A 26,894-nucleotide genomic window follows, 5' to 3' on the forward strand; every position below is an offset into this window, starting at 1 on the left:
TTATGTATTGTATTATGTATTATGTTAGTGTGTGTGTGTGTGTGTGTGTGTGTGTGTGTGTGTGTGTGTGTGTGTCTATGGTATATCAAGTAATATAGATATCTACAAACATGTATATCTATTGTAAGTCTAGTAGTACAATGTATGTCTTGTGTATATCATATACAGTATGTAAAAAAGGCGTGTGTGTGTGTGTGTGTGTGTGTGTGTGTGTGTGTGTGTGTGTGTGTGTGTGTGTGTGTGTGTGTGTAAGACCATGCAGTATGTACAGTTAGTATGTTGTGTGTGTGTGTGTGTGTGTGTGTGTGTAAGACCATGCAGTATGTACAGTTAGTATGTGTAGTGTGGTATACACTGTAGTAACATCAACACTACAGCACGCACAAAACCATGTTCATGATGTGAAAACAAACAATAAATACAGACACAGCTCACAGGTCACAGGTCAGACGCCCGGTCCGCAGTCCCAGCATGCACCAGTTCTGTTTTTTGGACAGGAAACATTTGAGAAAGAGTAGTGAGGGAAACCGCGAGTGTCGGCGAAACAAACACGTTTATCAAAGTGATTGGTGTTAGTGTGGACAGAGAAAAAATATTCACCAACATCATCATCATCTTCATCATCATCATCCAGTCGTAGATAAAAACGACTGAACTGAAGATCTTCATTCACTCATAAATACGTCACATTATGGAAGAACAGTGAGTGATTCGGGTTGGCTTTAATACTACAACTGATAAAATTTTTCTCTTGGGTGTAGAACATGACACATAAAAATAGTAATATATATATATATATCATAAAGCAGAGTGAATCTATTTAATAATTATTTTACAATTAAATATTAATATTTACTCATTTTAATTATGTAAATTGGGGGGGTCACGGTGTCTTAGCGGTTAGCACGTTCCCCTCACACCTCCAGGGTCGGGGGTTCGATTCCCGCCTCCGTCTTGTGTGTGTGGAGTTTGCATGTTCTCCCCGTGCCTCGGGGGTTTTCTCCGGGTACTCCGGTTTCCTCCCCCGGTCCAAAGACATGCATGGTAGGTTGATTGGCGTCTCTGGGAAATTGTCCGTAGTGTGTGTGTGTGTGAGTGAATGAGAGTGTGTGTGTGTGCCCTGTGATGGGTTGGCACTCCGTCCAGGGTGTATCCTGCCTCGATGCCCGATGACGCCTGAGATAGGCACAGGCTCCCCGTGACCCGAGTAGTTCGGATAAGAGGTAGAAGATGAATGAGAGAGAGAGAGAGAGAGAGAGAGAGAGAGAGAGAGAGAGAGAGAGAGAGAGAGAGAGAGAGAGAGAGAGAACAATCATCTACAGAGGGACATGTCAGAGTCAAGAGTTTCTGTCCTCGGTTTATGGACCAAAAAAAAATAAAGAATCGCTCACACACACACACACACACACACACACACACACACACACACACACACACACACACACACACACACACACACACACCTGTTATTATGAGGATCCTCAAGCAGGTGAAAGACCTTGTGCCTCCTTTCATAAACAGTGTGTTTGATGTAAGATTCTATTACTTTTTAAACTGCATTAATTAAAGCATCTGTTCGGGGCAGTGAGACGTCCGCACGTGACGTAGTGATCAGGACACGTGGGTTAAGTAATATTCAAATAAAACATCAAAATCGTGCTCCAGACGACTCACCTTTCAGGAGCCACTCGCACATCTGCAGCTCCATATATCAGCGAGGCCTGTGCATTCCACCGAGCCTGAACTCTCTGTGATTTGTGTGTTTCCCTCCTTTTTCTTCTTCTTCTTCTTCTTCTTTGTCTTCTTCTTTTCTTCCTTTTTTAATTACATTTTCATCTGAGATCTAAACGGGGCTAAAAAGCGCCGCCTCTTAAATCAATCTCATGGCCCTGGCACTTTGGGGCTGAATCCCATCTCCCTCTGCGCACTTGGACGGCGGATATATTGTCCCGTGCTAACAGATGGTCCAATCTTGCAGCCAGAGATGCATAAAAGTGTTTAATAAATGTAACACAAGTGATGTTTGGATGGAACTGATGTAAAGCAGAACCAGGTGTGTGTGTGTGTGTGTGTGTGTGTGTGTGTGTGTGTGTGTGTGTGTGTGTGTGTGTGTGTGTGTGTGTGTGTGAGCGAGCGAGAGAGTGAGCGAGCGAGGATGTTGCAGGTTCCTCTCGTATATCGGACACTTTACGACGAGCCTACTTTTGTTTCTTTCGGAAAGTAGATCTTTTTTTTTTCTATGGATTTTTTTATTTATTTTTTTTTAATCCGCTCGCACGTCGGCGCGGAACAATAAAAGGAAGCAGGTGAGCTTGGAATGCGGGATCTTTTTGGATGTCTGTTTTTATCGCACTCCAGCTGCAGAGAAACATTTAATTCTTCAAATGCTAGAGCATGGAAATGTTTGACAAATTGTCAAATTAAGGAGAAAGGGTCGTGACCCTGTGTGGATGTTGCTCACAGCACTGAAGCTATTGTATATCAGGGTTTAAGCCCTATCGCTGCCAAGCTGCCACTGTTGGGCCCTTGATCAAGGCCCTTAACCCTTTCTGCTTCACGGGAGTTGGGATATGTGAAGAAAGAATTTCACTGTGCTACAGAATAATGTACATGTGGCAAAATAAAAGCTTTTATTCCGTGAAGCTGGTTTTAGTTTATTAGACTTAAAAGTAGTTCAGTGGGTCGTGTCAGGGTCACGTTTCAGGACGTGAAGACACGGAGAGGAAGCTGGAGCTGGAAAAGTTTTATTTATTAAGACTACAAGCCTAGCAAGTAAAGAAATTCTTCTCAGAAACAAATAACCGTTGTTCCGACAAAGCTTTCTGTAAGAAGACCACTTTTGGAAGGAGTCTCCGGTGTCAGTGCGGCGGACCCCGACACCCAACATCTGGAATTGATGGCAAAGCCAAAGTAAATGCTGCGTCAACCTCTGGACGTTCTCCTTAACCCCGAGTACAGCGAGTAGCGTCAAACCGACACGGTTCATCGTGCTTACTGTCAACAGAGTAAACAAAAATGACCGCATGTTGGTGTTTGGAGCTGGCTAGATTTTACTTGCCATTCGTAGGACAAAAATTGATGCCATTCTGCCGAGACAACCCTGACATCTCATTTCCAGCGCTAATCAAGATTTAGTTTACGTTCTTCGTATTTTAATCGTTCTTGATCTAAAAAAAACAAAAACAAAAAAAAAAAAAACAGACTTCCACGACAATCCTGGTCAGCTAATAATCTCCTGAAAAAGTTTTAATTGTCGTACGTCTCCTTATTCCGACTCATTACCAAGCCTCATTTTCACTGCCACTGCTTTTTGTGTGCTTTTCCCAAAAGTCTTCTCCCACCCCCCTCACCCCCCAAACTTTTTAAAGCTCCGCCGCAACTGATTTATTAAAAAAGCAGCCACTTCCCGCAGGATCCCGCGTAAATCTGTGACGCTGGAGGTTGAGAAAAATCGCATAATGTGAACGCGGCGTAATAGAATTCGGGATGAATGAAAGGGAATAAAAACGTCTGAGTCGTTGTTGTTTTTTTTCCGCAGGATTTATAGAAGTGATTTTTGAGCTGTTGTGGTGTTCCAGTCCAGATCTAAAGACGTACAGTAGCGTCAGACACCAAACGGATCTGAGTCCATTTTACAGGAAGTGTAAAATCGTATCAGATTTCTTCATTAACGGTAAAATATTCTTGGATTGGATTGGATTGGACTTGTGAGTCTTTTGGGATTAAGGCGTCCTCCGGTTGAGTAATCGTGGACTGTAAACCTAGATATCTACACCGACCACGTACAGTAACAACCCAGATCCGTGTTCTGTTTTTTCCGCCTGGTTCCATTCATCATCCTCGTCCGCATCTCTATTTTTCACACAGACCTTCCTCCAGCTGTTCGGCGGTGCACGAGACGAGGCTTTGACTCAAAATGGCGCAGACTACGTCTCCTCCTCGTTTTAAACTGTCCGAAACACATTTTACACAACCTCATATTTCACTGCGCCGAAGCCATTTTCTTTCGGAGATACACTCCAGATAAGAGTTATAATCTAGTGTGATGGATGGGCCGAGCTCGTGTCTCTGACTCCGGCATGTAGTCACGTCACGGCCCTACGAAGGAATAGGGGAGAGCATGTGTGTTTGGTTAATGTGGACGTGTCGAGTGGCTGGCGTGTGTGTGTGTGTGTGTGTGTGTGTGTGTGTGTGTGTGTGTGTGTGTGTGTGTGTGTGTGTGTGTGTCTCTATATGCTTATTCAAATAAAAACATATCTGCACTTCAGAGTCCCCACTTGGGCAGAACATGAGATTCTGTCAATATCAATAGCAGTCACTACATCCACTGACCTGTGTGTGTGTGTGTGTGTGTGTGTGTGTGTGTGTGTGTGTGTGTGTGTGTGTGTGTGTGTGTGTGTGTGTGTGTGTGTGTGTGTGTCTGTGTCTCTATATGCTTATTCAAATAAAAACATATCTGCACTTCAGAGTCCCCACTTGGGCAGAACATGAGATTCTGTCAATATCAATAGCAGTCACTACATCCACTGACCTGTGTGTGTGTGTGTGTGTGTGTGTGTGTGTGTGTGTGTGTGTGTGTGTGTGTGTGTGTGTGTGTGTGTGTGTGTGTGTTTCTGTATGTGTGAGTGTGTGTTTCTGTATGTGTGAGTGTGTGTTTGTCTGTGTGTGTGTGTGTGTGTGTGTGTGTGTGTGTGTGTGTGTGTGTGTGTGTGTGTGTGTGTGTGTGTTTCTGTATGTGTGAGTGTGTATTTGTCTGTGTGTGTGTGTGTTTGTGTGTGTGTGTGTGTGTGTGTGTGTGTGTGTGTGTGTGTGTGTGTGTGTGTGTGTGTGTGTGAGAGAGTGTGTGTTTGTCTGTATGTGTGAGTGTATTTTTGTCTGTATGTGTGAGTGTGTGTTTTTGTCTGTGTGCGTGTGTGTGTGTGTGTGTGTGTGTGTGTGTGTGTGTGTGTGTGTGTGAGTGTGTGTTTGTCTGTATGTGTGAGTGTCTATTTGTCTGTGTGTGTGTCTGTTTGTGTGTGTGTGTGTGTGTGTGTGTGTGTGTGTGTGTGTGTGTGTGTGTGTGTGTGTGTCTGTGTGTGTGTGTCTGTGTGATGAATAATGGCAAGCAGACATGTGATATAAGGATTAAAACACTCTGACTGGTACGATCAAGTGTTTTATGCCTCTTATTGATTTATAGATTTTTTTTATGTATGCAAGATTTTATTACAGACTCGTTACCCTTTGATCCATGAAACAGACACACAATCAGGTTTATTCCTGTTATCCGTAAATTTATTATAAACACTAGTACATGCAGCCACTCGGCCGCTTCTGCCAGGTGGTTAGGCCTCGGCTGCGGATGGGTTTTATAACACTACACTGAGTTAAATATGGACAGGAGAAAGAAACCGGATGTTTTGAAATAGTTTATTGAAAACTTGTGGTTTCTGGTGAAAAGTGCTGTCCACATGTCCAAGATCCCCTAGACGTCCGCAGGAAGACGCTTAGTGCTGTGATATCATTCATTCATTCATTTTCTACCGCTTATCCGAACTTCTCGGGTCACGGGGAGCCGTGGCGTCATCTCAGGCGTCATCGGGCATCGAGGCAGGATACACCCTGGACGGAGTGCCAACCCATCACAGGGCACACACACACTCTCATTCACTCACACACACACACACACACACACTACGGACAATTTTCCAGAGATGCCAATCAACCTACCATGCATGTCTTTGGACCGGGGGAGGAAACCGGAGTACCCGGAGGAAACCCCCGAGGCACAGGGAGAACATGCAAACTCCACACACACAAGGAGGAGGTGGGAATCGAACCCCCAACCCTGGAGGTGTGAGGCGAACGTGCTAACCACTAAGCCACCGTGCCCCCTGCTGTGATATCATAATTTAGAAAATTTTTATTTTTAACCTTCAAATGTAACTTTTAGTTTATTATTATTATTATTATTATTATTATTATTATTATTATTATTATTGTTTTTGTTGTTGTTGTTGTTTTATTTGTTTGTTTGTTTGTTTGTTTGTTTGTTTGTTTGTTTTTCTTCTCCTTCTTCTTCTCCTTCTTTTTCTCCTTCTTAACAAGAACATGCGAATTATTAAAACAAAACAACTTTTATTCCATAGTTGTTGTTTTTTTATTCGTTTCAAAAAAAAAAAATTAAGATATAAATCTAAAATTGAACGTAAACATTCGAGAAGATTTGCCAGTTTCCACGGCAACGGAGGAGGAGTTTGAACTCTAGCTCGTGACGACAGGAACGGAAACACGGAAGCAGGAAGTTGTGTAGTCCCGATTTAGGGCGTTTTTTATAATCCCTACCCGTATTCTGATTAATACCGCCTTCTGCGCTATGCCGTTGGCCGGTCGTGTCAGTGCTCTGATTGGACAAATGTTCCTGTCGATAGACTGCTAGCGAATCTCAGAGCAGGAGGCGGGACTTGCGCGAATACAGGTGGGGAAAGATAACGCTTTGGGTTTCGGACTGTCTCGTTATAAGGCTGTAAGTTGAATTGTTGTGGGGCAAAAAATAACCTTTGTGCGGTGTTTGAAGGAAGCCAGACGAAGCGAGGTACATGAGACCTTCATAGCCCGTGAGTAATGATTTAAAGGTGAAGACGTGTGTGTTATTGATGTTCTTAATGTTATTGATCTCTCATGTAAATCAGTTTCTATAAGTGAAATAAATATCTCATGATGTATAAGATCATAGGCGTTGATGTGAAGTGCTGTGAATAAGGAATGGTTTGTTTTCTTTGTCTGTTCAAGATGCTTGTTGGTGTGAATGATGCCTGGAAGGTGGAGATGCTTGTGATGCCATGGCCTAAGTGAGGAACCATCATGCACATGACCCTGGACCTCTTTTTATTTCCACTGGTGCACTGGTAACATTTGGCTTTCCAGTAACAACACTATAGTGTATTATGTAACACTCTTGATCCACGCCATGAAGCACAGTATTTAGTCCTGAACACCGTTAAAACCCCACGTCTGTCACCATGTCCCTGGCTGTGCAGTCACAGAAATGGTTCCCAACGCACGTCCAAGTGACGGTCCTTCAAGCCGCAGAGCTCCAGGCGAAGGGAAAGAACGGCACAAATGACGCCTACACTATCATCCAGCTCGGGAAGGAGAAATACTCCACGTCGGTGGCGGAGAAGACGCTGAATCCCATGTGGAGAGAAGAGGCTTCGTTCGAGCTTCCAGGGCTGCTGGTGGAGGGCAACCCCGAGGTTTATGAGCTGTGTCTCGTCGTGATGCACAGGTCTCTGGTCGGGATGGACAAATTCCTGGGCCAGAAATCCGTCAACCTGAACGAGGTGTTTGACAACAAGGAACGCAAGAAAATCAAGTAAGTGATTCCACTTTGTAGGAAAACCTGGAACCGTGTTTGTATAAACGGACAAAAAGTCGTCGTTTCTAAGTAACGTAAGGAGTCTTGTATTTTTTCCCCTCAGAGTAAAAAAAAAAAAAAAAAAAAAGGGAAGCTGATGAGAGAACCACTGTTTACACTTGATATCGTGTTCGCGATAACGGGAACAAAGCAGAGGAAGAATAAAAATAAATATATAAAAAACAGTCCCAAAAACATTTAATTTCTTTAACTTGTGTATTCGAGCTTCGACAGAGCGGCGACGGATCATCCGGGGAACCCTGCACTGGAAAGCACTGACCTAGTTGACTGGAAAAGCAAAGGAAGGCTGCTGATGTGTCAGAGCGAAGCTTTCTGTTGAGTCATAGGAACTCCCCACCCACTCGCCGACCTTTTCTAAAAACACACGTCCTGTAGCAGGTGATGATGATGCTACAAAATTATGTTCATGTCACTTCAGAGAAAGTATATTTTCACCCCAGCTCGGTCTACCCGTGGTAAACCACTTTAAACATCAGATGCCGGCTGAGAACGGGTGTTTTCCCCACTGTAGTCATGCTCACATTGTGTAGGATGTCTGCCTTGTTTCCTGTTTCGAAACGGAGAGAAACTTACCTGGTGTGTTGAGAAAAAGTGGCCCAACGACATAACAGAGGAAATTTCTTCGGTTCTAGTCTAGAAAAGTGCAGAGTTCGGAGATTTCCGTCTGTCTTTGTGGGTCACGATGACAACAACAACTTGAAATTGTGGTTTTTTAAAAAAAATGGTTTCAAGGTTGTAGAAGATGATTTAAAAAAAAAAACTTAAGCCGTGAGTTTGGTTCCTCGGGGGGAAAAAAACTACTTTTAGTTGAATAATTTTTTTAAAGAAAATATCGAATTATTATATTAAAATTATATATGAAATAATTAAAAATTAACGTTTTTTTAATTGAATTCTTTTTTCTTTTTTTTTTTTTTTATAAAAAAATATGATATTTAAAATGATTGATTACAGATTAAATAAAATAATAATAATAATAATAATAAAAAAATTTAAAGAGGCAGAGAGGGTACCGATACTTTTGGAGATGAGTGGTTAGATAGGGTGCTGATACCATTTGTGGTATGTGTAAAGGCGGGTTGCCAATACTTTTGGAAGTGCACTTTTAAAGTGTATAAAAATCAACAAACGCAGAACGGAAGAAGTAATATTTAGAATTCCAATTAAATCAAATCAGCTGCGAAAAAACAAACACAAAGACGATCACACGAGAAGCGTTTGCTAACGTAACGGATTTATCCCGATCGTCGTGTTATGTAGCCGGCCGTATTGTCCCGCGCTTTATAGGGAAGTCTTCAAGAATTTCATTGCTGAGTTTTTTGTTTTTTTTTAAACACATTTGGAAATCTTTCATTCTCTTTCACAAGAGCGAGTGAGAAAGCGTTGGCAGCGAATCCGGCGTTGAGAAACTCTACTAACGAGGTCAACGGTACAGACCGAAGCAGCACTTTTCAGACCTTTTCTCTTTGTCCATCGCTCTTGGCTCACAGTAATGCTGCAATTTCTCCAAACCTCACCCGAGTCCATGACACCACATCGTCGTTTCCTTCCTCTCTTTCCTTTTTTTTGATCGTTGTAGCTTTAAAGAAAATCAAATGTAAAGAAAACTTTACCATTGGATCAAATTTCCAGCATGGGTTCTTTTTACAATTGATTCTTCTTTTTACAAGTGAAGGCACATCATCATATCGATGATGTAAGAGGGCGGAACTTCTGTCGTGGTGACATCACATTTACATTTACAGCATTTAGCAGACACTCTTATACACCTGAGCAATTGAGGGTTAAGGGCCTTGCTTAGGGGCCCTGCAGTGGCAACTTGGTGGACCTGGTATTCGAACCAATGACCTTCCGATCAGTAGCCAAACCACTGAGCTACCACATACCATGTCACACCGTGTGTCTGGGCTCCGAACCTGCAAAAAATGAAATCCTGGAGAGACTGAGTAATATTATGGTTTCTATAGTAACGGTCTACGCAGATATAGTTTTTTTTTGTTATTGTTATTAACATTACTTCAAGGGAAGGAGTCTCCGGTTTCAGGGGCAAACCTGCAAGGGTTCTAACATGAGAAGCAAGGCTTGCTTCTAGTCGCTCTAACATTAGTGATTACAGGTTCTAGCTTCATTCCACAATATTAAACGTAGCTAGAAATCGCTAAGAAATAATATTCACGGCATTTAAGAGAGAGTTCTATACATGTTTTATCTCATTTTATACAACTGAGTAATTGAGAGTTAAGGGCCTTGCTCAGGGGCCCTGCAGTGTCAGATTAGTGGACCTGGGATTTGAGCTCACAACCTTCTGATCTGTAGTACAACACCTACGGTCTTCCCCTGCGCGTGATGGCACGACACGCCTGCCCGCTCCGAGCCGAAATTGTAAGCAGATGAACAAGTCAGGTGAGGATCATTCTAAGAACAATTCAGATCTGTTGCCGGTTTGTCTGGCCTCGCTGAATAGCAGGTGGATTATCCTCAGAGGACCTGCGTCGACAAACCGCCGCAGCCGAGCGTTCACACATCTGACTTCCTGTTCGGGCTGTTCCGGATAATGCACAGTCTTTCTTACTTACTTCTATTTATAGTCTAGCAGTTAGCAGGGCTAGTGGGTGCCAAAACTTTCACTCTGACTTGATCATGACCTACTTCTGTAAGGGCGATGATATGTACGAAAACTTCAGCTCAGGGTGTGTTTATTATTTACAGATAACAAGCTCTCGCGGGTTTATTTCCTTATAATAAAAATCTGTCCAGCGAGTTACGTCGGAGTTACGCGCGATGTCGTGGAACGTTCACGGAAACAGGTTACTTCCCGTTATCGCTTACGTTCCAGCAGCTCGCTCCTTCCTGTTTCCTTTTTTTTCCGTAAAACGATTACGACGGCGAGGAAAAACTCCTCGGTTCTGACGTCATTTTAAAGCACCGGAACTGGAGACTCCTTCCAAGCACAGGTCGAGATAATGATGATGATGATGATGAAGGTGGATTTCACATCCGAGTGCCATTGTTCCTAGCAATCGGTTGTCATTTGTGTTCTTATTCACACAGTTGTTTGTTTGTTTGTTTGTTTGTTTGTTTGTTTGTTTTCTCTTTTCTAACCCCCCACCCCACCCCCACACACACACAGCTTTCCCCCTTTTACTCACATCACATGTTTTTGTTATTAAAACTAACGATGTCACCATGAGATTTAAACAAACCTTCAGGTTCATTCACTTCCTTCACGACTGAGGGAGAGCAGCACAGCCGTTCTCACGCCACCTCACACAGGAAGTCCGGGGTTCGGTACCGAGCTGCACTTCCTGGTCCTCTTTTTTTTTTTCACTGACCTGGTGATTTAATAGCTGGATTTTTTTTTCCCCAACTTCCTTAAAGACTTTTCCATGTTCTGTGCAAACCATAAATAGCATGGAACAAGTGATGTTTTGAGACTAAATATAAGAGACGTTGCTGTGTCCTTGACGCGGTTTTTGAAGGGCGAACACGGCGGTTAGGCCTGTTTCAAAAGTATTGGCACCCCCCCATAGTTACTGTTTGATATTCAGTTTCTTCTTATTATTACAAATTTATTTTGGACATTTTAAGACACTCATTCAGCAGATATTCCACTGTCCCACACTTCTGTTAACCGGTTTTGTAACTCACTCACTCACTCACTCATTTTCTACCTCTTATCCGAACGTCTCGGGTCACGGGGAAACCAGAGTACTCGGAGGAAACCCCCGAGGCACGGGGAGAACATGCAAACTCCACACACACAAGGTGGAGGCGGGAATCGAACCCTGGATGTGTGAGGCGAACGTGCTAACCACTAAGCCACCGTGCCCCTGTTTTTTTTTATATATATATATATTTATATATATATTTTTTTCCCTTCATATTTACAAATTTTATCACATGGACTTTTAGCATTTTTTGTTATTAGACACTGAAACATTTTGCTTCCCGTTTTATTTTAGAAGCAGGAGCTGTTCTGCTTACTGAGTTATCAGAACTTAGAGGCATGGCATATAATGTTCTCAAAGGGTGCCAATAATTTTACTGTTGGTCTGTCTTTAGTCTTTAATTAAAAACACTCGGGTTTGCGTGTAGCCGTTTAATTGGGGAAGTCTGTCAGCGGTTACGAGTTAATAGAAAACCGAGCAAAAATAAAAAGATTAGCGTTAATTGTAAGTTAAATGAAGTTAAATATGGACTTTACTGAACTGAACACAGGGTTACTCTGACACGGGGTCTAATTATCATGCACCTGCGCTCGTCCAGCGTGGGAATTTTCCCAGCAGGCCGTGCGGCGTGGGAGGATTGCGGATCCGAGCTTTATCTCGTCCTTGACGCCCACGTGCGGAGAAAAGCACGGCCTCGCCTCGATTTAGAGAAAAACAAAAACATTACTATCTCAGACGATTTAGATATTTAAATACCCCGGTTTAAAAAGAAGGATCCTGTAAATTTTATTATTAGGGATTAATTTGAAGGCTGAGTTGTGAGCCAGGTCATCATGAACTCCAGGTCAGATGTAGATATCGCCAGATATTACCGTGCAGCACAGCCAAAAAACACATGCCATGCCAGACTGTCCCTGACATACCAAACCCAGGTTTGTGTGTGTGTGTGTGTGTGTGTGTGTGTGTGTGTGTGTGTGTGTGTGTGTGTGTGTGTGTGTGTGTGTGTGTATAGTCAGGTTAATCAGGTTTTGCATTTGATGCTGAAAACAAAAGTGTGTCACTCCTTATCATTTTTTTTTTAATCTCAAAGTTAAACAGAACTTGAATTAAAAAGTAAGAATTTTATCAAAATAAAACAATGTAAATAAATCTAGAAATACTTCAAAGTTAATAAATAATATATAATAAATAAATAAATACAAATAATAAATAAAGTTAATAAGTTTACGTCAAATTGTACTCATAATTCTATAATAATTTAAGATCTATAATAATTTTAAGAACGAATTCAAAATGTCGTAACAAGTGGCTAGTATTTATTAATTAATTTATTAATTTATGTATTATTTTTTAAATTGTTGCACCATGTCAGAGCTGTACATTATATTGTTCTGATCCATTTCAGGGGGGGGGGGGGGGGGGTAAATAAATAGCTAGATAGATTGATTGATTGAAAAATAAATAGATAAATAAATAAAAAGCACTAAAGCACTAAAGGTTGTCCACATGTGTGTAGCTCCACCATGGATGCTGGTGACATGTAAAATTTTCACTATAGCGTCTTTTTAAAGCTAACACTCCAAAAAAAAAAAAAATCCTTCATTATTTCCTCGGACCTTCTCGGGATCTACTGTATAGCCTGCGACGGTTTTTTGATCGATTAAATATGCTCTTTAGAAACAAATCTAAAAATTTTCTTCCTTGTTCCAATGTTGGGGAAACCTTAAGGATGGTCTGTGTTAGAACCTGACCACATACGGCTTATGGCTCAGATACGGTTCCGTGTAGAAAACCTTTAGTCTAGAACCACCCAAGGAACCATTACAGACACCTTTTAAAGAAAAAGGCAGGAGGAGTTCTCCAGGAGGTGGTAGATGATTGGGGGAAAAATGTTAAAGTACAGCAAAGAAGTTTCTAAAGGTTGCCACACCATCTAGCCGCCATACAAGATCTTCTCCATATAAGATTGTCCATCTGGGGAGAACCTTTTGAAGGTTATGTGCAGAACCCAGCAACATATTGTTTTACTTGAAGAAAAGCTTTTGAAGTAGAACACCTTCCCGGATCTACTTATGGAAAAGAGAATCCATCGTGCTAGACAGATCTTTTTATGTGTCTGTATACTTTGTGCCAAATCGTCTTGCGCTCATATAACCAAGATGTAATGTTTTTTTTATTATTATTATTATCCTTCTCTCTCTCTCTTTCTCTCTCTCTCTCTCTCTCTCTCTCTCTCTCTCTGCTTAAGCCGTCAGTTCGATGGCACTCTGGCTCGACGGCGTTTCCCACCATAACGGCGTCTGAAGCGATTCCACCCGCGTCTTTATTGGCGGAAGTCTGCCCGAGCGCCTTAAACAAGCCGTTACTGCGGCGTAATTTATGTTGCCATCCAGAAATATTCTTCTCTTTATAATCTCTTGATGCTGGCGTGAGGAGCGAGGGGGGAGGGGGGGACAAAGGCCAGATTTGTGCAAATGTCACCTTCTTTTCGGCGAGTTATAGCATCAATCACATTACTTCCAGGGGAGAAAGCAGGAGAGGTTAAGCAAACAGGATCTGGGGGAATGGGGGGCGTCTTATTTCTCGTTCTTTATGTGCCTCGAACCAACGCAGTTACCAGGGAATTATGTTTATCCCCACTATAATATGCGTTCTCAGGCATTTCAAATGGACTAGTCTGTGGATTTAGGTGAGGTGAAATTGGGTTTCTCAGCCGACAAACATATTGCCCTTTTGTATTTTTCTTTTTATGAATTATACATCGGCCTTGGAAGAGGAGGCACTTTCCATTGTGGTACTTTTGCCGGAACATTAAAAAAAAAAAAGAGGGCGGTTTCGCTTTTATTTCACGAAGCCCAAATGCACTTTCGCTCATATAAGATGAGTAATTGACTGCTCTGTCACACACCAAGGCTTCTTTGGTGCTGATGATCACTTTCTTTCTTTCTTTCTTTCTTTCTTTCTTTCTTTCTTTCTTTCTTTTTTTTCCCTCCTTTTTTTCAGCGTTAACGTCTGCTCTAACAGCTCCGGATCTGTAGACCTACGTGAAGTTTCATGATTGAAAGACACTTTTGTAGTGTATGTCAGGCCACGTCATACCCCCCCATGGTCGATTGTACCCACAAGCGATTTATATATAAATATATATATATATTAGTGCTGGGCAACGATTAAATATTTTAATCGCGATTAATCGCATGATTTTTCTGTGATTAATCGCGATTAATCGCAGCATGTGCAAAATTCAATAATGAAATCAAAAGTAGTGTATTACATAATTTTATTCTTTTCTAAGTACTGCTGTATGAACAAAAGTGCAATAACATTCGGTTTGTCAAAACTTTAAACAAATAAAGTGCTTCTGTACAGCAGTTAAAAGTTAGTAGCAGTTAACACTTCTTGTAAATCTTAACTTAAACATTAATGTTATCAAAGTAAATATAACATTAACGTATAAATAAAACATTCACGTTTTGTTTAGTTTGAGTGATTTGCTGGCATCAACGGTGTGCATTGCATTTAAGTGATACTTCAGACTCGAAGTACTCCGATGATAAGACAATTCAGCTTTGCAGTGGTTACAAATAGCACCTTTTCGGTACCTTTTTCCATTTTTCTGTTCGCACCAGATATTTTCTGTTTCGCGCTGTAGCTCTATTAGGCACACAACAAATGCTTTCGTTGGTTGAGACGCGTGATGACGCTCATCCCAAGCAGTCGGTAGCCTACTGATAAACATCCCACCCCCTCCTGTGACCCATGGTTTGTGTTGTATTCGGTTGTATTATTACAGTCTATCTATGTGTATTCAAACGCAGTGAGCAACAGACTTTTAAAATAAAAAGTATGTTAACGCGCGATAAACTAATTGTCGGCGTCAAGTAATTAATGCGTTAACGCGATAAAAACGCATTAACTTGCCCAGCCCTAATATATATAAATATATTTTTTTTATGATCGGATGGCAAATATGAGTTTCCAGAGTTTTAATCATATCTAATGTATATATGTTGTTTTCTCCTCAGCTGGTACACCCTGGATTCGCGTCTAGGCAAGAAGAAAAAAGAGCGTGGGAAGATCCAGGTGAGCATCCAGTTCGTGAGGAACAATATGACGGCCAGCATGTTTGACCTGTCAATGCGGGACAAGCCACGCTCACCGTTCTCCAAGCTCAAGGACAAGGTGAAGGGTCGCAAGCACGACTCGGACGCCTCTTCGGCCATCTTGCCTCGCTCGGCGCAGTGCGACGCCGAATCCCAGCTTCCGCAGAACGAATCAGACCCAAAACGTCAGCTCAAGACTGCTAATCTGGAGCCCAAACCCAAACACTCACTTCTCCCAGGGGCTCAGAAACTCTCAGCCGCCCACTCCATGTCCGATCTAGTCGGAACGCACTTCAGGCCCAAGACGGACTCTGTAAACTCCATGGATGAGAGCGGTGAGAGCGGTGCACCTTCCCTTCCCTTTCTAACATGTGGCACGATGAAGGACGTCTAAATGTCCGTTACACTCTCTCTCTATATATATATATACTGTAGTATAGTGAGGTGGTTGCTAGGGTACTGCCAGCTGGTTGCTGTGGTATTCCTTGTGGTCAGTAGGGTTTTTCTAGATGACTATGTTTTTTCAGCCGGTTGCTAGGATGTTGCTAGGCGATCGCTATTCAGTTTCACATGGATATCATTCGTCATTTAGTTGACATGTGGTTGCAGTACAGTTGTAGGCTGTTGGTAAGTCGTGGCTAGACAGTTGCTGTGGAATCTCGGACGGTCGCCTGTATGTTCCGTTGTCGCCTTCAGGTTTCGTTGACTGACTAAAACGGTAGTTGCTTCCTATAGATTTATTTTTATATCTAATTGTAAGACCAGAAAATCGTCGGTTACATAAACATGGAAATATATTTGTAGTGTTGCTACAAGGCAACTCTAATTTCAAGGGTCTCTACTGAGTTATGAGGTTCTGTACAGAATCTGTGGCCTGTGGAAAAGGGTACAAGTATGTCGAAAACATAACTAATTAGAAGAAGGTGTGTGTCAATCCAGCGGCGCTAGCGCCACGCTGTAGCAGTTTTACCAGGAAACCTATCCAAATAAACGATTCCTTCCTGTTTAGATTATCTTTATCATTTTTAGATCAAGTTGCTGAATTTTTTTTATGTCTCTGATTCAGACGGCGTTAATCCTCATCGCCGCTCTCAGAGCGAGATGCCCGGTTACCAAGATGGCGAGATGGCGGGCGACCCCTTTCCGGAAATGCCACAGAAATCCGCCACGCTCCCCCGCAATCGCAACCCCTTCGAGTCAGACCACGGGCAGCTGTGGGACAAAAAGGAGAAGAAGGAGAAGGTCAGCTTGCTGGAGCGTGTGACGGGGAAGAAGGAGGGGAAGAAGACGAGTAACGGAGGACGAGCAGGAAATTCAGGGGACCTTCATCACTTCACGAATCCTTTCACCACTGAAAGTGATACTAACCCCTTCTTGCCACATCACATGCCCAGGTACACATGTTCACTAAACACACCTTCTTTAGGTGTGTACTAAAGTTTGATTCACAGTTTCTAAGTAAAGACCTTGATTAGGGTTATGTACATTGTTGGAATTTGTGAAAGATCACAGAAGATTAGAATCAGACTTTGTGTCTGGTAAAAAAAAAAAAAGTCAGACACTAGAAACCACCTGGATGGAAACAAAATACCTGTTAACAAGTAGACAAAAACTTGAAGAATTCGAGTCGCTGTAAATAAAAGCAGTGCAACAGTCCAAACATAACTTCAAATACTTATGAAATAAAATGGAAAATGTCTTGAAATGTTTAACGTGGAGCTTTGTCCTCAAAACCTGAAGTAAGATCATACAACAAGGAATCTACTTAACTACTTCAATAATGTGGTAGAAATTTGGGTACTTGTGAGGTTTATAAAATATCCTGGACATGCGTTAGATCTGGCATCATGTCTGGGGTCAAATCCAGCATCCGGTCCGGCATCAGACCCAATGGCAGGTCTGTGGATAGATCTGGCATTGCATCCAGTGGCAGGTCTGAGGTTAGATTTGACATCAGGTCTGGGTCCAGCGGCAGGACAAGGGGTCAGATCCGGTGGCAGGTCTGGGGTCAGATCCGGTGGCAGGTCTGGGGTCAGATCCGGTGGCAGGTCTGGGGTCAGATCCGGTGGCAGGTCTGGGGTCAGATCCGGTGGCAGGTCTGGGGTCAGATCCGGTGGCAAGTCTGGGGTCAGATCCGGTGGCAGGTCTGGGGTCAGATCCAGTGGCAGGTCTGGGGTCAGATCCAGTGGCAGGTCTGTGGTCAGGTCCAGTGGCAGGTCTGGGGTCAGATCCAGTGGCAGGTCTGGGGTCAGATCCAGTGGCAGGTCTCGGGTCAGATCCAGTGGCAGGTCTCGGGTCAGATCCCGCGAAAGGTGTAGGGTTAGATAAGGCGAAAAGGTCTAGGGTTAGATCCGGCAGCAGGTCAGGTTTCAGATCCGGCGGGAGGTCAGGTTTCAGGTCCGGTGGCAGGTCAGGTTTCAGGTCCGGCGGGAGGTCAGGGTTCAGATCCGGCGGCAGGTCAGGTTTCAGGTCTGGTGGCAGGTCAGGTTTCAGGTCCGTTGGCAGGTCAGGTTTCAGATCCGGCGGCAGGTCAGGGTTCAGATCCGGCGGCAGGTCTGGGGGTCAAATCAGACGTCATGTTTGAAGTCAGAGCCTTGATTTTTCCACCCATGCAGGTCGAGCTGTAACATGGGTGTCTCAAGGCCCTGTACTGATATCTGCTAGAAAGATTGACAAGTCAGTTAAGCATTGGAGTCCGGTGAAGGAACAACAACTTGGAGGAGAAAAGGTGCTGTTAACAGTGTAGAGTCCAGTCAGAGTGAGCAGTGAAGCTGTAGGTGGATGTTTTCGGAACAATATGTTAGTAACCCACATATACACTTATCCTAACTTTTATAAGAAGAAGAAGCAGAATACACTGGAGACTTCTTTTAGGCCCCCTTTAGAAATTATAAAGTTTTGAAAATCAAAAAATCTCTTTGGTTCCCAGGTCTCGTGTCTCATTATGATCAAGTTAATGAAACATTTTACATACGTTTTTTTTTTTCACTACTCTGTTTAAACCGGTCTTTAATGCGGTCGAATGACCAGAAATCAATTCTTGGTAACAGCCATTTCCTTCCTGTGTCTCTTTATGACACGTTTATGATCATTCGTCAAAAAAAAAACCCCACAACCTTTCACTATCATTCATTATCAGGGTGTGATTTTGTATCAGTGTGTGTGTGAGTGTTTCCTCTTGTTCTGTTTTGCAGTAACCATGCAAAAAAACCCGGCAGCAACGAAGACCTGAGTAAGAAAAACGTTTCCCCGGAGAAAAAACAAGGAAAGAAGATCGTCAGAGAGACGGTAAGGGTTTTATTTTATTATTTATTTTTAAATTATTTATTTGTGTAAACGTGTGTAGTCGATTCTTACTGTAGTAGTCGAGTCGTCTGAGGGCGTTATTAAATGTTTTACTGGAAAATAATCCACTTTGGGATTAATTACGTTACTAGAACAGCGCCCCCCGGAGTCGTTTATTCCTCGTCACGGCAATTTGCAGGTTTATTAATGAACATTTTTGTGATTTCTGTTCATCTATGGTTATACCGAAGGTTATTAAATTAAACAAGTTAGTTACTGTTATTATTTGTTATAGGAGCAAAATAATTTCATATTCCTCTTGTTTTCTCTCTCTCTCTTCTCTCTTTTTCTCTCTCTCTCTCTAAGGTAATAAGAGCAAAATAAATAATCGATCAATAAATTGATTTCTTAGGAATATTTCTGTCACTTTCCTACGTTTGCTCGCTACGTGATTACAGCGAAAAGTAGCGTTGTTTGGTTTTCTGTTTGTTTTGTTTTTTTTCCCCCTCCTTCTTTTGTATTTAGATCGAAAAAAGTTCCAACTTGCCAAAACTTTTAATTACTCGTTTAATGGACAGAGCTGCAGCAGCCGTCGCAGATCTCTGGCACGGTCTCGCTCGTGACACTTCGCTTGGAGTAGCATTTATCTAATTAACAAGCGAAATAGCCAACCATCATCTTTGATCTGCGTGTAATTTGAAATGGTGCGATGTTATTAACGTGTTTCTGCTTCTTGTCTCTCTGATTTTTTCTTTTTTTTTCGCTACCCGCCGAATAATTGGGCCAGAAGATGGAAGACGATGCGCATTTTGGTGCTGATGTGACGGGTCAAACTGCAGGCGGCGTTAAACAAGGGCTTGTCGTAATTGTAATAATGGTTAATGTCATTACGTCTGGCATGGAGCAGCGTTTAGCTCGCTGAGACAGACACGGAAATGTTGTTTAAATGGTTACCAGCGCTGAAAATGGCTTTCCTGGCGGCACGTCTGCGAAAGGACCCAATTAAAAACGCGAGGGGGAGGACGCCGGGTCGCGCCGTTTCAAAGGACTCGGGTTTTACATTTCCCAGCGCAAAGGCCCTCATTAGCTCCAGTAATGAGACAACTGGAGAATGCGAAGTGCAGGTCTTATCTCGTGGCTCCTCGCAGATCCGCTCGTCAGCGCTTCTCCGGTTCACGGTCGCTACTTTTCTGCTTCACACGGCGTCCTTTCCCTTTCACTTCTCCACTCCTCCCGTCTTTTGTTTTGTTTTGTTTTTTTTCTTGGGTTTTTTTTTCCGCCGATGGCTTTAATTTGTGGCTGGAGGTTTTTCTTGGCTAGCGAGCGACAGTCATCCGACTCCACGTCTGTGTAGATCATGACAGTTTTCTTAACAAGTGTCGAATCCGAGGGTGAACAAAAGCAGCAGCGCGTCCAGCAAACCTTAAGAAGTTATTACAGCGTTCTTTTGTAGTCTTCGCTTTTGGCAGTTTTATGAAGCTTGAAAAGTCTTTGTTGTTTCCCCAGGGAAAAGTAAAAGGAATGTCAGTAGCTTTATCTTTATTATTGTTATCGCATGAGGCTAATCTTAATTGTTGCACTTGTCAGCTGAACGAGTCAAGGTCCCGGGTCAGGCGAAGGCTCGGTGGAAAGGCCTACAAATCTGAACACTCATCCATCTCCCATAAACTCTGAGGAGAGAAGAGCTCCTTAATCAACCCTAGAGAAAGAGAGACCGAACCTCCCAATGACTCATTCGTTTAAAGTGCATTTTAATGAATTAACACATTTATTTTCATAAAGCGCCGACACGTTATTAGTTCTTTTTTTTTTTTTGCTGAGTTACATTTGTGTTATCTCACACTTCAGATCTTATGGGATGTTGTGAAATTTTCCTACATTTTTCTTCCCCATGAAAGGTTTATTTCCAAGTTTTATTCGGCTTCTCCTCTTTAGATCTGACGATAACGCAGCTGAATGCTTGATTCTGATTGGTCAGAAGATCAGTAGGCGTGAGTTCATGCGCTCGTTCTGATACGTTATTGTTTCCGTAGTACGAACCTACAAAAGAAGTCTTGTATCTTTTCTCCCAAAGAGTTTTTAGACTTTTTGTATTCTTCATTCAGTCCCTGACCCAGTAGATGTAAATACATACGCTTGAAATAAAGAGATTGCTGAACAGTTTTGTGGAGGAGGAGGAGACTTTTTACTTGGAATCTTCTGGAAGGAGTCTCCGGGGTCAGCGCTGTGTAACAGGTGAAGTGTCAGTTTTCCGACAGTGGAATGATTCGGAACTTTGCGGCTTTGTCGCCACAAGCTAATGGTATCTTTTTGTTTTTTTGTTTGTTTACATAATGATGCGTATGGGATGGTGTTTACAACTGCTTATAGCCGTTAGCATAAGTGATGCTGGAACTACCTTTACATGTAGCTATGAACGGACAAAAACTAATGTTTAGATTATTCAGGAATGAGCTCTTAGTAATAAAAGACAAAATAACACATTGATAAAACACTGTCGCACAAACCAATTGTTGATTATTTTCCTAAAGCAGGTATTCTTTGGTTCCTGTTAGGGTTTATTTGGTATCAGGTTTAGCTGAATCTCAGGCGCGACTCGCTATACCGCTGTACACGACGACGTCATGGTCATGGTATCCCACTAATTTTTATTTTTTGTCGTTAATTTTTTTCTTTTCTTCTCAGGAGGCCGAAAAGCTCCAGAGCAGCATGGCGGCATACAGCAACCTGTCGTTCGAGGAGGTGGTGCAGGAGCTGGTCAAGCAGAAGGAGGTGGTGAAGAAGAAGGACGCGCACATCCGCGAGCTGGAGGACTACATTGACAACCTGCTGGTCCGTGTCATGGAGGAGACGCCGAGCATCCTGAGGACGCCGTACGAGCCCAAGAGGAAAGCGGGGAAGATCACCAAGAAATAGACGTCCACCTCGGCGTCCCGGAAAACGGTGATGTCATAATCACACGTTTCTCTTCGTTTACATGTTATTCAGGACTCGAAGACTCGAGATTGTACGACCTTATAAAAATTGGTGGGCGATCGGAGGACTTTTTTGTGCCAACGCCAGAAACTGGCTAAGAACTTTTTATGATGTAGTTTGTTGTTTGTACACTGAGGTTTGTAAATACTTTCTTCTGCCTTTTGTGTGGGAAAACCCATCAGATGTCTCCGCGGGCAACAAATGACGAGAAAAAAATCTGTCCATAAAAAAAATGCCGCGTAGCTAGCAAACACAAATTGTTGATGAACCAGAATCGATTCAGTTGATCGGCGGCTGTAAAGATGTCCGTGAAGTTACGGTTGAAATCAAATAGAATTTATCCCCTTTCACATTTGGGTGTAACCAAGTTTATTATTATTATATATGTAGTAGACGACGTCAAAATTGTGAACGGTTTCCCAGGCTACCGCATAAATATTTACAGTTTCTTTTTTTTTTGGAGACCGAGCTTGAGATCACACCGAAACAGACTGTGAGAGGCTAATTGACACAGTATGAACAGACCTTTCATAATACTTCAACAACACTTCAATAATATTTTTTCTTTCACAACATACACCACTTCATTAAGACTTTTCCCATTTATGAATCATGTCGATACTCAACATTCATGTTGCCGTGTCTTCCTCATCGTTCACCTTCGTGAGCTGTACGAGCGAGAGGGTAGAACTTCGGGTTCGGAGGTGAACGGTTGTTACAGGGCTTTCGAGGAAGAGCGATGTTTGTTGTGTTTACTTTAAAGAGCATGTATTTTACTGTGATGCCCATAAAACATGGTTACTGCACTGTGTATTGTGAAACGGAGCTGAAACCCATCTAAGTCCCTGCATACGTTCCTCGGTACGAGGGTCACATCACAGATGACGATGCTTCAGTTAGAGATACAGAGGTGCCAATATTTATGATTGCACTGTAGAATTTGCGAAATCTGATCAACGTTATAAAAAATTTGACAGAGAACCGTTTCATGGAATGGGAAACGATGCAGGAGGTGAAAGGTGCCATTACTTTTGCTTCACAGCGACGTTAGCCAGTAAACTTTTGATCTGTCAATCTTGTGAGCCAATAGAAATCAAGTGGAAAAAACAGAGAAGCCGCTTACTATTAAGAAGCCAAACTTTTGATACATGTCTGAAAAACAAACGAACAAAAACAATTTTGAGAGAGAATTTTGCACTCTGTTCCAACAACATGCCATAGAAATGTTTTTTTTTTTTTTCTTTCTTAAATTCTTTTTGCGCTCTCTGCCTTCTAGGATTTGCTTCCTAGCAACAACGGCACCTCTGCAGAAATGTTAGCACTACTGTCAGTTACGTCTATTACCGATGAGTCTTCGAGGCGGGTACGAAATTCATAAAAATAAATAAATATATAAATAAATTCTCGGTACTTATGAAGCCGTACACTGGACCGATGCAGAGTTACACTACTCAGTATTTAAACTCATAAATGACGCATGAATGAAACAATTTTTTAAAAATATCATACAGTTTTTTTGTAAAGGTTTAAATTTAAAATTCAGATTCAAAATTCAGAGTCAGAACCCCCCCCCCCCCCCCCCAATTCTTGAGCGCTGATTTTGTGTTTCTCAGGTTAGGAAGTGAATTCAATTTGAAATTTTAATTGTTTTTGTTTTGGGTTTTTTTTGGCAAATTTTTCAATTTTAATCTTACAAATCTAATTTGAAATAATGCAGTTGTTGCGTTTCAAAATTAGATATACAACTTTTTTAAATTTACAGAATTAACCGTTTTGTAAATGTCTTAATTTAAAAGATACAAAATTCAGATAATTACACTCCCCCCCCCCCTCCCATTTCTTGAGCGTCGATTGGTGGAATTTGAATTGTTTTGTTTTGTTTTGGTTTGGTTTTTTTTGTGTGCAAATTTTCTAATTTTAATCTTAGGAATCTAAATTGAAATAATGCAGTTGTTGCATTTCAAAATTAGATATACATCTTTTTTAAATTTACAGAATTATATCAAATCCAAGTCTCTTTTTATCAGGTCGAGTGCATTTTCTAAAAGATTTATGCCTCGATGTGCCAGAGATCTGAGATCGAGCATGAAGAAGTAACACAAAATCATCTTTTAAGCTGCACGTTTCGCCCGTCGGACCGCGGCGGCGATTTATCAGAATAACGATTTTTAAAATCTTAAAAAGTATTCATAATCCAAACATTGTGTTTTAAAAAGTACTTTATTTCCGCATACAGTATGCAATTTTAATTAGGAACTTAAAAAAATTTAGCTACCAAAACATGCAGACGATCGTTTGAGGCGATTGAATTTCATTGGCTTATTTGTTTTTTTAATTTAATTTAATTTAATTTTTTTAAGTGCAATACTGGCTTTAAGGTTTGTGAGGGGGGATTTTATTTACACAGTGTTTTATGGGATAAATGTGAAAGCCAGAAAGTCGGACAGTATCGTATCAGGACATCATACGATCACATCATATAAAGAGATCAAAGGTTATAACCTATTAAACTACTGCTATGGTTTAAACCACTATTATTTATATATATATATATATATATATATATATATATATATATATATATATATATATATATATATATATATATATACGATGAGGTCATACTGCTAAAAGGTTTTTTTCTTTTTTCTTTTTTTTCAAAAATTTCCAAATTTAATTTTATTTTATTTAAATAAGCGGTGTTGGTAGCACAGCCCTTAAATGATCACTGGTTGCTGTATCTTCTGCAGCCGTATGTTTTATGGAACAGATGTTTTGAAATAAGGGCAAGTTTTTGGAATTATTTTCATGCTTTCCTTCAGATCTTTTTTTTTTTATGTAATAAATAAAATAACAATCTCATACCAGTCGGATAAAAAGTCTTCTATCAGTAGAATGGAATAAGTAGTTAATATATGGAAGTAAACATAAAGAAGAATGATTTGAATGGATAAAACAGGTATTAAACAACAACAACAAAAACGAATAGATAAATTTCCTGTTTTTTTTAATTTATTTATTTACCTAACTTTAATATGTCTTCGATATGATCAAAATCAAATGATTTAAAACATTTTAGCAGAATTTTTTTTATCCAACCGAAGCAACTGTACTGTAAGTGCTGTAAGTTTCCTGTTGGGTTAGAAATTTTACATGGGGTTTATGTCCTGATTTGCACACTTTGTTAGTGCCACCTGCAGTGTTACTGTGTGATATTGTCTTTTTTGTGTGTGGTTTTTTTTTTTTCTTCATTTGTTATCAGTTGAAATATTTGCAACCAAAATGCAGTATTTCTCCGATGTGTACGCCGTTTGAGTTTTATTTGAAAGCGAAATTTGACACTGTAAACAAAAGTTTCGGCTGCTGACTCGATCTGGACGTGAAGAATTGCCTTCCACGTGTCTGTCAAACATCTGTCCGGTCCAGCTGTTGATCCTGACCGATCGTGTGGACATTTACGCAGGACTTACGTGTACAGTTGATACTTTATCTTTCCATTGTTTTTGGTTTTTTCTCTCTTTTTTTTTTCTTATTTACTATGCATCTTTGTTACGGAGCTGCTGTTTTAAACTGAATGTATTTCGATTAATCGACGATGCCTGTAATCACCGCGAGGAATCGGTTTCTTGTGAATATACTGTAATGCTGATTCTAAACCATATTTGTCTGATCAGTTGTCAGTGTGTTAAAGAGAAAGTGTTACTCCGGGTTCTGTCCATTCAGCTGTATAAATATACTATCATGTGGTATATTTACGTGTTTTTCTTTCGTTCTTTCTTTCTTTCATTCATTAAATCGCCTTTCTTGAGATTTGTATTTATTATTGTATTGTGAGTCTATCCATGTGATGTCACTTCTTTCACTATGCTACAAAATCTTTTATTTTTTTCTGAACGTTGTGCTTTTAAATTTATTTATTTTTGCGTTGTTTTTTTTTTAAATCTGTTTGTACTCATTGTTATGAAACATCCACGAAACAATATTTCTCCTGATATCACTTATCCCTGCTGACACTGGAGACTCCTTTCAAAAAAAACCAAAAAAAAAACAAACCTAATAGCAAAAATAAATAAATAAATAAAGGTCTCGCAGAAAATGTCATCGTTTTGACAATTACGTTTTCAAAATATCTACGGTATGCAGAATGCCTGCTTTATATAAATCTCTGAGAATGTTGTTGCCATAGAAACTGTAATATATTAGAAAGTGAAAACTCTCTATTACAAAACTTATATAAAATATATATAAAAACAGGTTTGACACCTTCCGCCCAATTGAGTTTTGAATATTAATTGACCCCGAGGCATCATGTGACAAAAACAATGTCTCAAATTTCCCTGCACAAAAATCTTAAAATCTTTGGATGATCGTTTTGAAACTTGCACGTGATACTGTTTGATTTTGTAGCTGATTGACTATGAACTTGCTCCATTCCACAATTTTTAACTTCTCTCCATCCTCTAAAACCAAAACAGCTTTTTAATTCCAACTTTTCCATTCAATGAATTGATGCTTTTTCTGCTTGTGGATGATTTTTTTTTTATGTTATGATGTTAATTTTTTTTTATGATCAGCGTTTCGATAGGTTTTGTTGCTATGTTACTACCAAGGGCTTTTACGAGAAAAGTTCCAAAAAAAGTCAGAATTTTCCTACGATGTCTATGTAAAGCACTTCCCAACCTTCGGATGGTCTTCTTTTCATGCAGAAATATGAAAAATATAATCTTGTACATGCAAAAAAAAAAATCCCAACACTCCGAAACTAACGTTAATGCAACGATTTTCATTGCCTTATAAATTTCTAGTTCTCGTCGTTTGTTTTAGTGTTTTTTTTATTTATTTATTTTTCTTAAGATGCAAAAAAATAAATACAAAAAAAACCTGATACTGTGATTGAACTTCACTGTTATCACTTTAATCACTTTCAGTATTTAACTTCATGGAACTTCAACCATATTCACGTTTTCTGATTCAGTTCTTACTCAGTGAGTCGTTTAGAAAAGAAGATTTATTTCCCACAGAATAAATCATTTTTACGTGTTTTTTTACACTCGAAACGCAAGAATTCTGTAGAGTACGTGACACTATTACAATGATGTAGGATCTCCCTTGATTTTTTACTTTTCTTCCACACGTTTATTTATGACTCACCTCATCTGAAATTCCTGACCGTATTCTAGGCACGTGGCATGAACAAAAAAAAAAGAAAGAAAAAAGAAGAGTGTTCAGAAGGAGTGATTACTTGTAAATGCATTTTTTTTTTTTTGGACCACTGTATAGGAAGCACATGATTGTATCATCCTTTACAATAAACACCCTGTACTTCTTAAGACTTGTGAGTCAGATCTTTATTTAACCTCTGTAAAAAAAGATCAGCTATAAACTCTGTCACCGGCTTCTCTTTCATAATAATTATTAAGACAAGCACGAAAGCCTTCATGCTGG

At 40.8% G+C, this 26,894-nt stretch overlaps 1 protein-coding gene across 3 annotated transcripts; it reads left to right on the forward strand.

The window, feature by feature from the left end:
• Positions 1–6,238: 6,238 nt before the first annotated feature.
• On the forward strand, positions 6,239–25,257 carry LOC113655358 (rab11 family-interacting protein 2). 3 transcript variants are annotated; one of them, XM_027165864.2, is made up of 6 exons: positions 6,239–6,457; positions 6,772–7,354; positions 15,111–15,523; positions 16,255–16,582; positions 18,383–18,476; positions 21,159–25,257. In XM_027165864.2, exons 2-6 carry the CDS (start codon positions 7,002–7,004, stop codon positions 21,387–21,389), a joined length of 1,419 nt encoding a protein of 472 aa, XP_027021665.1. In that variant the 5' UTR covers positions 6,239–6,457; positions 6,772–7,001; the 3' UTR covers positions 21,390–25,257. The 3 variants fall into 3 exon arrangements, with proteins under 3 accessions (XP_027021665.1, XP_027021663.1, XP_027021664.1); XM_027165862.2 differs by having other exon boundaries at positions 6,455–6,596; XM_027165863.2 differs by lacking the exon at positions 6,239–6,457 and adding an exon at positions 6,465–6,614.
• Positions 25,258–26,894: the final 1,637 nt, after the last annotated feature.

Source organism: Tachysurus fulvidraco, chromosome 4 (genome assembly GCF_022655615.1).
Source record: "Tachysurus fulvidraco isolate hzauxx_2018 chromosome 4, HZAU_PFXX_2.0, whole genome shotgun sequence".
NCBI lineage: Eukaryota > Metazoa > Chordata > Actinopteri > Siluriformes > Bagridae > Tachysurus > Tachysurus fulvidraco.